The following is a 16,223-nucleotide window of genomic DNA, read 5'->3' as shown; positions in this document are numbered from 1 at the left end:
CTTCAGTGAGCCAGGTGTTTGTCTATGTTCTGAAGCCGCCCTGTGGCCACCATGGGGTATTACACATGATGCCTATTCATCCCAAGCATTCGTGTTTATTGATTTTAATCTATATTTATGTTATGTTCTCTCTAAAGATGGAGTGTAAACTACTACTACTACTACTACTACTATTTATCATTTCTATAGCACTACAAGGCATACGCAGCACTGTACACCATACTAAAATTAAATTATCAGATCCTGGCACACTTTCCAAAATGCTAGACCTTAACCGCTTGAAAAATGAACATTAATCCTAATCTACAGTGGTTACCTAAATTCCAAAAATTCAATTCTTTTTTGTTTTTTCATTTAATTTTTTTTTAAAAATTTTATTTATTTTTGTCTTTACGTCATTCAAAACTAAATTTTGTGTATGTTGTTTAGAGATGAGATTTGAAGGAGGGAAAATGCCTCTGTAAGTCAGTGGTCTGTTTTGACAGATTCGCTGAACAGCCACTCTTCATTAGCAAAATAAAAAACCCTCTGTTTTCTTGTACCTCCTTCTCTTTATAATTCTTTACATATTTTTTTGCAGTGAGTATAGCTGAAGCAATAAATTCTATGGGCTTCTCTAAGTAAAGCATAAACAGTACAGAGGCATTTTCCCTCCTTCAAATCTCATCTCTTAACAACATAAACAAAATTTAGTTTTGAATGACGTAAAGAGACAAAAATCATTTAAAAAAATTAAGTAAAAAAAACACACTATCATTAGGTACCCACTGTAGCTTGGGATTAATGTACACTTATAGGCATAGCCAGGAGGAAGTGTCTAGGTTCTCCTTTTACTTATTTTATAAATAAATAGATTGGAGCTTCTATCTTGCTGCACCGTATGCCTGGAATAAATTTCATGAGCCGGTACGCCAAGCCTCATCTCTGGCCATCTTCAAATCTAAGCTAAAAAACCAACTCTTCGATGCTGCTTTTAACTCCTAAACCTAACCCTTCAACTGTCCCCTATCCCTGATATGTCCTGTCTGTCCTGACCCTTAATCCCTTACTTGTCCTGTCTGTCATAATTAGATTGTAAGCTCTATCGAGCAGGGACTGTCTCTCCATGTTCAAGTGTGAAGCGCTGCGTACGACCGGTAGCGCTATAGAAATGATAAGTAGTAGTAGTAATAGTAAAAGACAAATCTCATTTGTGACAAAATTTGTGTAAAGAAAAGCACTTACCTCTTGGCTTTGTTCCCAACGGGGGGACCTCTGTTTCACTTGTTCACAAGCTTCACCAGGGGACTTAAGTGCCCAGCTCATTATTATACTTAATACAACAGTAGCACCGGGGCTTCAATTATGACATCGTGTGTTTGCAAAGCCAGAGCTAAGTGCTTTTCTTTACACAAATGTTGCCGTGAATGAGATTTGTCTTATTTATAAAACGTTTGAGGGGTGCACAAGCAGAATATAAAAATTAACAGGAGGCTTTTTTTTTAAAGACCAATGAGAAAAATGGAGTCCAGCATACGAAGGCATTAATTCAATTATGAATATATAACAAGGGCATAGTCAGACAACAGATTTTGGGTGGGCCTAGGCAAGGCGTGGGTGGGCACCAAGTGTTCTCTCGTCCCCCCCTCCCCCCCAAAAATCTCTCAGCTGGCAGGAAAACACTTCTTTCCATTTTGGCAGTCTGCAGCAGGCATGCACTGAAAACTGAGCATGCGCCGATGCCGGTGTCATGGAGCGTAGCGTTTTCATTACCATCAGGGGGAAAACTTCAGCTGGCGGAGCTTGGGATCCCCACCAGCTACCTCTAAACGTGTGGTACTGTTGGGTGGGCCTGAACCCTAAGTGGGTGGGCCCCGGCCCACCCAGGCCCACCTGTAGCTACGCCACTGATATATAATGCCACAGTTGGTACATTTGAGGTCTTTTTTTTCCTCCTTTTTAATAATGTATAGAATAATAAGCATATATTGCTAATGTGAGATTTAATGAGAACTGCCTGTTGCTTCGGCTTAGAAGTGTGCACTACTGGCAACTTCAGTGTGTGGCCATTAATTTGGAAAACGGAAACGCGGCCATTTTTCAAGAGCAGTAAAAATGGCCTTAGCTCGCGGCAAGGACACTTTGGACCGCAGCTCTAAGAGACTAAAGTTGCAACAACCTTATCCCCCCCCCCCCCCCCCCGTATACGAAGCCACGCAAGCGGCTGCTGTGTGGCAATGCTGAGACACAGCTTAGTAAACAGGGGGGGGGGTGTTATTGAGGAAAGCATAAGAGGTGCCAGAACAGTCTCTGGCTGTCTTCAAGTCTAGGCTTAAAGCCCACCTCTTTGCTACTGCTTTGGACTCCTAACCATGACTCTCTTACTCAACACCCTCACTTATCACCCCTACTACCACTGCAATTTCCCCACCCCTAGCTGTCTGTTCGTCTGTCCGATTTAGATTGTAAGCTCTGTTCAGCAGGGACTGTCTTTTCATGTTAATTTGTACAGCGCTGCGTAAGTCTAGTAGCGCTATAGAAATGTTTAATAGTAGTAGTAGTAGTATGAGCCAAGTATAGGACAGTCAAGCCATTGTGACATCACTGATGAGGTTGGCTCGTAGGCATTATGACATCACAATGTCAGCTCTGGTTAAATCACCGCAGCTCCTCAGTACCTTTCCGCTCTCATCTCTCCCTACACTCCTCCCCGTGAACTCCGTTCGCTGGGTAAATGTCTCCTGTCGTCCCCCTTCTCCCCCACTGCTAACTCCCGGCTCCGTTCCTTCTATCTCGCTGCTCCCTATGCCTGGAATAGACTCCCTGAGCCGGTACGTCAGGCTCAGTCTCTGGCTGTCTTCAAGTCTAGGCTTAAAGCCCACCTCTTTGCTACTGCTTTCGACTCCTAACCATGACTCTCTTACTCAACACCCTCACTTATCACCCCTACCACTGCAATTTCCCCACCCCTAGCTGTCTGTTCGTCTGTCCAATTTAGATTGTAAGCTCTGTTGAGCAGGGACTGTCTTTTCATGTTCATTTGTACAGCGCTGCGTAAGTCTAGTAGCGCTATAGAAATGTTTAATAGTAGTAGTAGTAGTAGTAATATACCTCCTGCTTGGGGAAAAAAAATAAGCCAGACAGTCAGATCCCTACACAGAAACTACACAAAAGCAGATCCTCTCACCTCAGTCACTGGATACAGGATAAGGGTCTGCACATTAATATTTATTTACTTATTGCATTTGTTTCCCACATTTTCAATGTGGCTTACATATTGCTAAAAAGGCGGTCACAAAATTTAGATTTGTAGAAGTCTAGCACATAATACAGAAGTACAATAAACGCTTAGGTTGATATATTAGCATATTGTGAGAGAGGTTAATATTATTGTTTACGCCAACAGAAGGTAAGCGCTCCACTGAAGATCAAACGCCAAGTGAAAAAAATGGAGCCAAAAAACTTCTCTCAGATGGTGTCGATTTTACCGATTCGAATAAAGTCTTTGTTGTGGACACCATCTGAGAGAGGTTTTTTGGCTCCATTTTTTTTGCTTGGCATTTAATATTATTGTTTTCCATTTCTGAACTTTTCGTGATGTATGGTGTTGTGGGATTAGGCAGATCCGGGGGAGGGGGGGGAAGACGTCTTGAAAAGATGTGTTTTCAGGTTTTTTTCTGAATTGTAGGTAGTTTTCTGTGAGTTTCTGGTCTTTGGGTAGTGAGTTCCAAAGTTGTGTGCCTATTAACGAGATTTGTATTTTATATCTTTGCAATTGGGGTAGTGAAGAGTTAGGTAGGTTCTTGCTGTTCTCGTCACGTTTCTTAATGGTAGATCGATAAGTTCCATCATGTAATCTGGTGCGAGTCCGTAGATGATTCTGTGGACTATTGTGCATATTTTGAAAGTTACGCGAGCGAACAGGAAGCCAACGTAAGCTTCTTAGGAGGGGTTTCGAAGCGAATATTAGGCAAATAACATTTTTTAAGTACCTTAATGCATATGACTTCTGAATGCAAAATAATACGATACTTTAGGAATGTTTTTAAATGAAACATCAAGCATCAAATTGTCTTTGCTAAATTTATCCTGGTGGGGAAGACTAGATACAATGATAATGATATTAACCCCCAAAATCAACTATATATTAACAATTCTTCCTGATCAATTCTCTAAAAAATGTTATAAACAAATTGACTGTACATTATCTAAATTTCTCTGGAAAAGCCACTAGAGAAGCGGGTGGTATTAACGTCCCAGATTTTTGTTTCTTATCAAACTGCCTCTTTAATATATTCTGGTACTTCTTGGTTAACGTCTAACAGATAAGTTGGCTTCAACTTGAAAGAGAATCACTTTCTCTGAATCCATTAAGTTTTCTTCCAAATTGTATTTTGCCATCACACACCTTGGATCACAAATTAATTCTGGACACACACTCAGCTGTATATAACATTAGATAAACGTTTAAATATAGGTAGATAGAAAATCATTCAATATGTTGATTTGGTTGAACCCTAAATTTAAAATTGACCGTTCCATTACTTCTTGGCCATTGTGGCGATCTCATGGTATTTGGTCTTTAAAATAACTTCTAAATAAATTGTCTCAAAAATGTAATCTCCCATAGCACCTTTACCTGTCTCATACAGACCATTAGATAAAAGAATTGTTAAGTTCTTCAGCCCCTAAACGGAACCGTTCCCTGAGGGTTTTGCAGCTCAAATACATTACCCTACATTTTTAACATTAAACCTAAGCTGCCAAATTGCAGACCATTCTTCTACCTTCGCTAAGTCCTTCCTCATGTTATCCACACCATCAGGAACTGCAAGCACAAAACTATGCTTTCAAATGTGCATGACAGCACCCTTATATACGTTTTCTGAATGTCCAATTATTAATATATTTTGGCAGAAAAAAAGTCAGTCTATTAGACAACAGATTTCAGATATAAATTGCCAAATTTCATTACCAATTATCGTTTACAATGCCCTCTCTTCCTCCATTCAATCTTTCTGAATCCAGTGGATGTCTTGGTTTCTATCACTATTCAAATGATTCTTGGCTGCTGAAAGAATGCAAATCATTTAAATAATACCTTTTGGTGGCAAACCATATGTCAGATTGACAAATTTGAATTAGAAGCATTGGGGGGGAAAAAACAAGTACCAAAAAATATTTAAAATTTTGAACCCTCAAGACATTTTCCTAAGACAATCAGAAAACTGAACTATTCTTACATCCAATGAGAACATTTTGACCCTTGTTTTCTTAAATCTACTTTTAAAAAAACTTTTAAAAAACTAAAAGGAAATGAACTCTATTAAAAATAGGAAAGATTAATTCACACAAAGGCAGAGAAAACAGAGAGAGAGTCAGAATCAGCACACAGAAATAGACAAGGATTAACAGTGTTAAAGGTTCTCAAAGCTTATCTGAAGGCGCTGTAGTGGGAATCCCCAGGATCAAAGCCTGCTAAAAAAAAACATTAGGCTACTCCTCCACTCTTTTAAAAGTACTCAGCACTAAGGAAGAAAACCTCTGTTTTAGGGAGAAGCTCTCAGAACTTACATTTTTTTGTGAGGGTCTGCAAATTATGAGACAATGCTAGAGGCTTTCTGCTTCCTTAGCAAATTAATCAGGTTGGGATAAAGTTTCTGTGAAAGGCTGTGTTGTGTGTTTAAAAAGCAGAGCGGGAAGAGCTTGTGTGGAGTGAGGGGTAGCGCAATGGTTAAAGCTCAGAAGCAGGAGAGCCTAGTTCAAATCCCACTGCTGATCCTTAAATAAAATCATTTAGGGGGTCTTTTGCAAAGGCGCGCTGAAAAATGGGCAGGAGAACGTGTGGGTGGCCCTTTGTTTTTACAAAATTAGCAGCGCCGGTCACGTGGGCACGCTGACGAAATCTGAGGCAACCGACGAAATCCGAGACAAATTTTTTGCAGAAAAAAAATCGATGAAAACCAAAAGCAACGAAAACCGAGGTATTACTGTATCTACATTACCGTGCTCTGATTAATGCAGGATTAGCGCACTTCCAAAATGGGTGGCAGAAAGTGCTGACAAGCTAACTTTTATTAATGGTCATGCGCTAATCCCAACATAAGAACACGGCCGTTAACTCAACAAAAAAAAAATAGAAAACCAGCCATTTTCCAGCTGCAGGAAAAATTACCTTAGCACGTTCGAAAACCCCACATAAGGACGCACTAAGGCCGCAGTTTAGTAGGGACAGAGACAGTGCCTCATATCATAAATGTAAACTGTTTTAGTTGTACCACAGAAAGGCGGGATATCAAATCCACGACCCTTTACCCTTTGCTTACTATGTCTGAACGTACACCACTTTGATAGCTTTTGGGATTGCAGGTGATATATATCATATAAGCATTTTGGGATACAGTTTGTGTGAGAGGCTCTGTATCTGTACATAAAGCATTTTGGGTTAGGGCTGGTGTGAAAGACCCCTCTCTCTGCCTCAGTGTATCTCTTTGGTAGAAGGTTTCCTGGCCAGCAGCTGGGGGTGGGGCTGTCAGAACCCCTCTTCTTGGTGAGCTGGGTAGGGGGGTTGGAGGTGAGACCTGGAAATATTTGGCTTTCTTGTAGAAACCCACTGATTGGAAGTCTGCTGCCTGTGGCCTGAGCTGCTATCTCTTTAAGACAAAAGGCAGGTTTGGGAAGAAAAGGTGTGTCCCAGAGGTGGAAGGTGCCCAGTCCTGTCTTTGCCTTTCTGCTCTGGGAAGTCTCTAGGAGGGCGGTTATTAGCCGGGCATATATTTAGCCCAGCTCTTGGAATCACTGACAGCTAGCATGCTTGAAGAGTTTATAAGAAGGGACAGGTTCTGTGACTTGACACACACACACACACACACACCTGATCACAGGTAGCAGCTTCTGCAGACTATATGTGTGGATAATCCCTCAAACGTGCTAGGTTTTGATCTGCAGCACCACAACAGAAGCTCCCTGACACATCCCAGGTGTATCCCAGAAGCTGCCCTCAAGAGTGACTTTCTGAGGCATGGTCTGGAGAGCTCAGAGCTGAGGTGGCAAAGGGATGAGATTTGCCCAGGTGGCAGAGCTGAGGTAGAAGGGTGACACTTTTGTTTCTGGCTTTGCTTCTCAGTGTCTGGGGGGGGGATCAAGGACTTAAGGATGTTCTTCATGAGAAAGCCTCGTACTGTGGTCTCCAACATCTGGAATGGGGTGAACGGGAGGATTCAAGGCATCCAGTGTGCTGATGTGGATAAGATCAACCTGCTGCAACAGCGAAGGTGAGTCCAGCTTTCCAATTTAGCTTCTGGGTGGCAATGGCTGCATCTCCCTCCTCCTTTCCTTTCCTCTCCTGCCCTGCTGTTTCTGCTGATTAGGATCAGTGGTCTCAGCTAGTTCTCTCTTGGATCCTGACATTCCCTGTTAAATACTTTTGTGTACTGAAAGGACTCCTGTTTCCTTATCTTTCTGTTTTTCAGACTTTTACTTCACCTATGAAGAGAAAAAGGGGTGGCTGACCACCTCCCCCCCCCCCCCCCCAATCCAAACCATCTTTATTATGGCAATAGCAGATGCACTGAGGTACCTAAAAGGGGGATCTGTATCTTTCATTTCCCCTCTTATATCACCCAGGTTATGTTTTAAAGCACTAAGGAAGGGTATTGGGGGGGTGTTTGCTCCTTACAAATTCCCAGAGGCTTAAACCTGAGACCTTCCACCTTACTTTGCTCTTGTTGTCAGAACTCAGTAATCCTGTAAATTTTAAAATTCAGTTGACCAAAAAGTAGGGGAAAGAGAGCAGAAAATCCTAGAAAAATGAGGTTAAAATGGACCTTGAGGCTGTTATCATAGTTAGAGAGATAGGACTGCAGGGGGGCTTTGAGGAGTCACAGGGGGGGGGGTGGCTAAGAGGGGTTGTCTAGAGGGGCCTGGGGAAATCTTGTCTATTCCCTTCAGACAAGATTGTCTCTAGATAATCAACCCCAGATAGCTGCATATCTAAACCTATTCAAGGAAGACCCCCTGTCCCACCCCCAATCAGGTAGCTCACTCTTTACAGAGGGGCTGATAGGGAAAGTGCAAAGTTATCGGGACGTGTACGCGCACGTTAATGGAAAAGCAGAAAGGCGTTAACTCGCACAGTACATATCAGCGCACTGTATATTAAAATGCATGGTAATGAGGCCCTTGGGTGTTCTGCCGTTATACACAACTAAACAGGGGATTTTAAAGGCGCACAACTGGAGACCACCAGGTCTGAGGTAGCACAGAACGGTTAAGCAAGAGGATGTTATGCCAGTTTTGGGGTTTACTGCCAGTTTTTTTCTCTTTTAAATGACCACAACAAGTTCCTGCAACGTTAAAAGGCAGACAGAGGTAATAACAGCGGCTTCACTGGATGTGTGGTCTGGAAAACATAAATACCAGCCTCCTGAACAGTTTATGTGCAAGGTTAATAGTTCTACACAGATGTGCCCTGCACTTTTGTTCTCTTCACACCTGCGCACACTGAAGCTGGCCTTACGGAGTTTAAGGGGGGTTTGGACAGATTCCTGAAGGAAAAGTCCATTGAACATTATTAAAAAATTATTTTTTGGGGGGGGGGGGGGGGGTTGCCAGGTTCTTGAAGCCTGGATTGGCCGCTGTCGGAGACAGGATGCTGTGCGTGATGGACCCTTGGTCTTTTCCCAGTATGGCGGTGCTTATGTGCTGCTCTTACAGCAGAACGATTTGTGTCTGTGGTGCATCTGGTAGGGTTTCCCTGGTTGGTGTGCAAGTTCTGTGCACTTTGAATTTGTGTCTCATTAACTTACTGCATCGCTGCGGTATGTACTTTCTTGCTAATCTGGCACATCTGCACTGCTCTCTCTCTCTTCCCCCGTAGGAAGAAAGTTCTTCCTAATTTCGAATCTGTTTCCATGGCTGGAATTTTAAGCCAACCGACCTCCCCCCCCCCCCCCCCCCCCCGACCACTTGCCCTTCTCCCAGGGCAAATGATGATCCTTTCTCCTCACAGTCGCTAGATAAACCCAATTTCTCCTGAATTCTCCAGGCCTCTAGTCCTCTCTCTCTTGCACCCTCTGCATTTCACTTCCTCTGTGTCCTTTTGAAGTGGAAAGAACTAAACTGGACAACTGAACACAGGGCTGACGCAAGACAGAGCATTTAAGCCAGTGTAAGCGAATCTTCAGACTTCTGCCCTCTCCTTTTTCTCCCCCTCCCCCCACCCAATTATGCAGTCTCCCCTGAGATTTTGATAACTAAATCAATACTCATGCCCAATCTGACACCACCCCTCCAAGAACATAAATCTTTGAAGCCCAGTGTAGTTAAAGCAACCGGGGAAATGCGGCTTCAAATCCTGCCTGGTGCCGCTCCTTGAGATCTTGGGCAGGTCACTGAACCCTCCGTTGTCTCAGGTACAAACTTAGATTGTGAGCCCTCCAGGGACAGGGAAATACCCAGTGTACCTGACTGTAACTCATGTTGAGCTTCTACCGAAAAGGTGTCGGCTGAATCCAATACAGACGCATTGTACGTACAAGGCCAATGTTCAAAAGCCATTTAACGAGGTAAAGGGCTACTTGAAAACTGCCCACCTTCCCTGCGGGTAAACGTTCGTACTGATGGTTCCTTGAATTTGTGGTTGTCAGGACGCTCCGACTCTTAACTGTTCTTGGCCACTCCGTCTTAGCCGCCACCCTAGGCAATTGCGTCGCCTTGCCTAATGATTAAGCCAGGCCTGACTGAACACCATCATCTGACAAAGGTCTGCTATTTATATTTTGCTGGAATATTGCCACACAAAATCAGTTTTATACCTGAGGAAGAAACACGTATCATTGATAACGACCCACCACCACGAATGTGCCGGCCACGTTTAGTTATTTATTTATTTTCAGCACTAGGTATACCCACAAGTGATCTCGGAGGCGAGGCTGCAGTTTTCAGTTTCTATTACAGGTACTTTGCATTGTCCCTAATGGACTCGCGGTGTAAGTTACATATTATACCTGGGACAGTGACTTGCCCAGGGTCAGACCGAGCTGCAGAGGGAATGGAACCTGGTTCCCCAGGATCTCAACCCACTGTGTTAAATGTGTTTCCAATGCAGCGGCTTCGCTAGGCTGGACCCAATCTGCCAGATCCCTAGATGGGTCCCGGTTAGCCCAGTTGGGCAAGTGACTCCGGAGCCCTAAGCCTGGCATGTACAGATCCTGAACCAGGATATCCCTAGGCAGGATTCCAGGCAGCCAGTTGGAGGCGTTCAGAAAATAGGACAGATGCCTTTTCTTCCAGACAGACAGACTGGAATGGGGCTTAATCTGAAATAGTCACCTTTCATGTCACTATTTAGGTACGATAAGTCTTTTCCCTGGCCCAAAAGAGAAAGGGTGATCCCATAACGCACATTATTAATAAGCAGGTCCCTTTGCAGTAAGTGTGTTTTAGGAAGTCTAGCAATGGAAAGTGAACAGAGGAACAGTAAATGGTAACACACAAATACTTGTATGGGCAGCCAGGTTTGTTTTGATTTGATTCTTATTTCCATGTAGCGATCCTCTGTATTTATCCCACGTGCTTTTGAATTCTGTCACTGGTTTTGTCCCCACCACCTCCACCAGGAGGAGATTCCAGGCATTCAACACCCTCTCCGTGAACAGAGTGTTTTCTGATGTTACTCCTTAGTCTACCATCCCGCAACCTCGATTCACGTCCTCTAGTTCTTTCGCGTCCCTGTCTCTGGAAAAGACGTGTGTGTGTGTGCATTAATACCTTTCAAGTGTTTAAATGTCTGTATCATATTTCCCCTGTCCCTCCTTTCCTCTAGATTATCGTTAAAACTCTCCTCATATGTCTTTTTTTTTTTTTTTTTACACAAACCTCTACCACTTTTGTCGCCTTCCACTGAGTAGCTTCAAGTCTTTAAGCTTTTAGCAAGATAGAGCCTCTGAGCAGGACCTGGCCATTGACTTGCACAGGGGCTTTAACACCTCTTTTCTTCTGTTGATTATGCCTCTCTTAAGCAGCCCAGCAACCTTTTGGCTTCAGCCGCTGCCTCGAGATACCCACTCTATCATCCCAAGGTCTCTCTCCTAGTCCACGCATATTACCCCTCCCCTTCTTTGGATTACTACACTCCCCAAGTGCAAGCGACCTGGCCAAGGTCACAAGGAGCATCGGTGGGATTTGAACCCTGGTTCTCAACCCATTGTTTCAACCACCAGGTCACTGCTCCTCTGGTGTCCCTGTGAGATGCGGGGGGAATGTCATTACTGGTCTTCCCTTCCTCCCACCTCTTCCAGTATTAAAGTGAAGGCTATAACTGCTGGGAGGGGGGATACAGGGGAGCCCAGCAGTGACGGACGCCTCTTCCATTGAGGTGATGGAAGTTTACCAAGCTAAGAAGGGTTGGGAAAGCTCTTGTTTATCTGAAAGGAGGAAACCAGAGGTAATTATCAGGGATTTTCTATAAATACATGCAGCACTGAAGACAATGGGTGGGTGTGTAACTTAATGGGAAAATTACTAGAATGGATTCTTTCCAAGTACGAAACGTGAATTGGACTCTAAAGATGGTGATTGGGGCAGGGGGGGCGTTATCCAGCCTGAAAACTGAGCTCTGTGTGGATCGTGGTACCTCTTGTCAGTCTGACATGAGACATATCTGGGGGGGAGGGGAGAGTGTGCTATTTACATATTTTGGCAACCTCATGTGTTCCTACTTTAGACAACTAATGGCTTCCAGTCTAGCATGAGGGGCTGCAAGTGGTCTCTCAAAGGTTCCTCACTAACCACATCCCCATCCACCGGAACACAGCTGGGTTGGGGGGTGCGACTGTGGAAGTAGGCGGGTTTGATTCCCACTGCAGCTCCTTGCAACTCTAGACAAGTTACTTAACCCTCCGTTACCCCAGGTACAAAACTTAGATTGTGAACCCACTAGGGACAGAGAAAGTACCTGCGTATAACGTGTACAGTGCTGCGTATGTCCAACAGCGCTATCGAAATAAATACTAGTAGTGGTATGAATGGTGGTGGGGAGGGGGAGATTAATGATGTTTGACAAATGTACCAGTTAAGGATGACTTTATAAACAACAACCAAAATAGGACTTCTCTGGTTTACTCATATTCAGACAGGTGCCCAGTTTGTTTAGCTTTTGAGGTTGATTAATTTTTATACTGGTTGTTTTGCAGTTTTAATATCTCCTGTTCATTCAGTGTGGAATAAATAGGAAGAAAAAAAAAAACACAGCTGGGTATTTTCAGGAGCAGACGAGGGGAGAGAGAAGATGTGAGCAGCCATCAAAAGTCCAAACCAGTGCCGGCCACATCAAATGCTCTATTAGTCCCAAAGAGGAGACAGGATGCCGGAGGATGGTGTTGTCCTTTCTATCAAAAAGAATTATTCTAGGGTAACAGATATTTGCCAAACCAGGTTGCCCACCTTGGCTCTCCGCTCGTCTTTCCTATTAAACGCTATATTTCATTCCCCTTCTTCCCTTGCAGTCTGTCGCTCTGTTCTCTTTGCAGAAGCAAGAAGTAGGAAGGGTAGGCTCTTCTGAAAAAACGGAGGAGACGTCTGTTGAGAATCAATTCTTAATTGCAAGAAAAACGAAAAAAGACTCGACTCAATACAGCTGTGTTTCGGCGCTACCACGCGCCTTCCTCGGGAGTCTATGAAACAACGTGTTTAAAAAAATACAAAAAAAAAAATCGATCAAAATCACCAATGCCAAAAAAAGAACATATGTTTGAAAGGAAAATATATAAGAATTCAATACATATATAAAAATGTTACATATAAAATAAATAAACTAATCCAACTTGAGTCCATAGATGAATGCCAAAGTAATTACACATATATATAGCAAAAGCACACCTTGAAAATATATAAACATCTGTAGATAAAGTCCATATTGATATATATGAGACAATCATAAATACATATAAACACGTTACCAAAGCTATCCATTTTTAAAAACAAAATATATAAATATCGAAAAATCAGTCACTGATAAAAACGTTCATGGATAAAAACAAATTTGTGTCAATAAACCGAAAGGATAGATGAAAAAGGAATGTAAAAACATTGTACACAAAAATGAATACATATGAACCTGCTCAGAAGGAAGGGATCCCCAGAAGCTTAGCCGAGATTGGGAGGCAGAGCCGATGGGGGGAGGCGGGGCTAGTGCTGGGCAGACTTACATGGTCTGTGCCCTGACAATGGCAGATACAAATCAAGGTACGGTATACACAAAAAGTAGCACAAGTGATATTATTTTGTTGGGCAGACTGGATGGACCGTGCAGGTCTTTTGCTGCCATCATCTACTATGTTACATTTAAAGACCTATTCAAATTTCAAAGAAAATGAAAAAAAAAAATATATATATATATATATATTTATATATCGCAAGACAATTTATGAGGTGTTTTATTTATTTATTTATTTTATTGCATTTGTATCCCACATTTTCCCACCTCTTTGCAGGCTACTACTACTACTTAACATTTCTAGAGCACTACTAGGGTTACGCAGCGCTGTACAATTTAACAAAGAGAGACAGTCCCTGCTCAAAGAGCTTACAATCTAATAGACAAGTGAACGGTCGGTCCGATAGGGGCAGTCAAATTGGGGCAGTCTGGATTCACTGAACGGTAAGGGTTAGGTGCCGAACGCAGCATTGAAGAGGTGGGCTTTAAGCAAAGACTTGAAGACGGGCAGGGAGGGGGCTTGGCGTAAGGGCTCAGGAAGGTTGTTCCAAGCATAGGGTGAGGCGAGGCAGAATGAGCGGAGCCTAGAGTTGGCGGTGGTGGAGAAGGGTACTGAGAGGAGGGATTTATCCTGTGAACGGAGGTTACAGGCGGGAACGTAAGGGGAGATGAGGGTAGAAAGATAGTGAGGGGCAGCAGACTGAGTGCATTTGTAGGTAAGAAGGAGAAGCTTGAACTGAATGCGGTATCTGATCGGAAGCCAGTGAAGTGACCTGAGGAGAGGGGTGATACGAGTATATCGGTTCTGGCGGAATATGAGACATGCAGCAGAGTTCTGAACAGATTGAAGGGGGGGATAGATGGCTAAGTGGGAGGCCGTTGAGGAGTAAGTTGCAGTAGTCCAGGCGAGAGGTAATGAGAGCGTGGACGAGAGTTCGGGTGGTGTGTTCAGAAAGGAAAGGGCGAATTTTGCTGATGTTAAAGAGGAAGAAGCGACAGGTCTTGGCTATCTGCTGGATATGCGCAGAGAAGGAGAGAGAGGAGTCAAAGATGACTCCGAGGTTGCGGGCAGATGAGACAGGGAGGATGAGGGTGTTATCAACTGAGATAGAAAGTGGAGGAAGAGGAGAAGTGGGTTTAGGTGGAAAGACGATAAGCTCGGTCTTGGACATGTTCAGTTTCAGGTGGCGGTTGGACATCCAGGCAGCAATGTCAGGCTCAATGTGGCTTACAATATATCATGAATAGTGGAACTAAGAAGAGAATAGACATTTGTTATTACAGAAGGATTTGGGGTTACATGGTAATGGAATACATGATAGTAATATAACAGAAGGCATTATTAAACATTACTGGGTATATGTGGGGAGATTCAGATGTGTTGATCTTTGTGGTATATCTTGTCAAAGAGATGGGTCTTCAGTAGTTTATGGAAGTTGGTCAGTTCATAGATCGCTTTTAGGTTGCGTGGCAATGCGTTCCAGAATTGTGTGCTCATATAGGAAAAGGTTGATGCGTGCATTAATTTGTATTTTAGACCTTTACAGTTGGGGAAATGAAGATTAAGGAATGTGCGAGATGATTTTGTAGCATTTCTGGGTGGTAGGTCTAACAGGTCTGACATGTAGGCTGGGGCATCTCCTTGAATGATTTTGTGAACTAGGGTACATACTTTGAACGTGATGCGTTCTTTGAGTGGGAGCCAGTGTAGCTTCTCTCGTAGGGGTTTTGCACTTTCGTATTTTGATTTTCCGAATATGAGTCTGGCTGCCGTGTTCTGGGCTGTTTGGAGTTTTTTGAGTATTTGCTCTTTGCAACCAGCGTAGAATGCGTTGCAGTAGTCTAGATGACTGAGTACCAATGATTGTACCAGATTACGGAAGACGGTCCTTGGGAAGAATGGTCTTACTCTTTATAATTTCCACATTGAGTGTTGTGTGCCAAGATCAATAAACATATCAAAAAAGATTGTCATGAAACTATTTTACACAAAAATGAAACCAAAAGTTAAGAACAAATACAGTATACGCCAACAGATATATTAACCTTACGGTGTATAGCTGAATGTATATAGTCGATGGTTTGTTTAAAAAAATACTTTCGCATAAGGTATATCAAAGCAGCAGGCTCGCTTATTATAAGAATCATTTTTAAATGTCAAAGTGCACAAGAAATGAAAACACAAAGACATGAAGTTCTCTGTGTCAGAAATATATGTATGTATATGTACCCACCAAATCTAGAATGTAGAGAATGGTCATATATAAAATGCATCTGTATGGAACAGTAGTTTTCTTTAAATGATGCTGGAGGTGAGATAAAATGTGAATGGTGAACTCCCTTATGGATACACATCCTAAACAAATAAGATTGTGAAATGCAAAAAAATTGTTTCCCTTTTTAAAGAAGACGATATTTGCATGCATGGAATAATAAATAATAAAATTATTATATGAGAGAGACGGTGTATCGTTTATATAGTGAACGCCTGACTGGATCACTGTAAGGGTGCTAACGATCGATATGTGTAATTTGTGTTCAAAAAAAGAGGCCTACACAATGAAGAAAGCCTGTGTGAGTGTAAAAGGTTTTGTCTGGCCGATATTAAAACGGAGGTGTAAATCTGAAAGAAAACAAAAACAAAAAACGAGACCTAGTTCTGGCTGATACTGAGGAGACAAGAAATACGGACGTCAATGTCGGACAAGGTTCTTAAACTAAAAACAGGCTCTGTTCTCTTTACCTTTTCCTAATTTATTTATTTATTTGTTACATTTATATCCCACATTTTCCCTGGCTCAATGTGGCTTACATAATACCGTAAAGGCATTCGCCAATTCCGGTATGAACAAATACAGTAATGTTGTGGTAGAATAAGGTTCATGTGTACAGACACATTAGGGAATCGTAGAGAGGAAGAGTTATTATATGTCCATTACGAGCTTTGGTTTCGTTGTGTCGCAGGGTACAGGCATTTAAGTTGGGTCGGTAGGGTATGCCTTTTTGAACAGGTTAGTTTTTAATGATT

The 16,223-nt window shown here is 42.7% G+C and overlaps 1 protein-coding gene across 1 annotated transcript in view; it reads left to right on the top strand.

Moving 5' to 3' along the window:
* Window positions 1-7,134: 7,134 nt before the first annotated feature.
* The window catches only part of LOC115457338 (transient receptor potential cation channel subfamily V member 6-like), a 35,660-nt gene continuing 26,571 nt past the window's right edge, over window positions 7,135-16,223 (top strand). Inside the window, exon 1 of the mRNA XM_030186754.1 lies at window positions 7,135-7,253. Coding sequence (XP_030042614.1) covers window positions 7,135-7,253 — 119 coding nt within the window. The remainder of the gene's footprint in view (window positions 7,254-16,223) is intronic.

This window comes from Microcaecilia unicolor, chromosome 14, assembly GCF_901765095.1.
Source record: "Microcaecilia unicolor chromosome 14, aMicUni1.1, whole genome shotgun sequence".
Classification (NCBI taxonomy): Eukaryota; Metazoa; Chordata; class Amphibia; order Gymnophiona; family Siphonopidae; genus Microcaecilia; species Microcaecilia unicolor.
The sequence above is the reverse complement of the archived record's forward strand: the minus strand, read 5'-3'. Positions and strand labels throughout refer to the sequence as shown.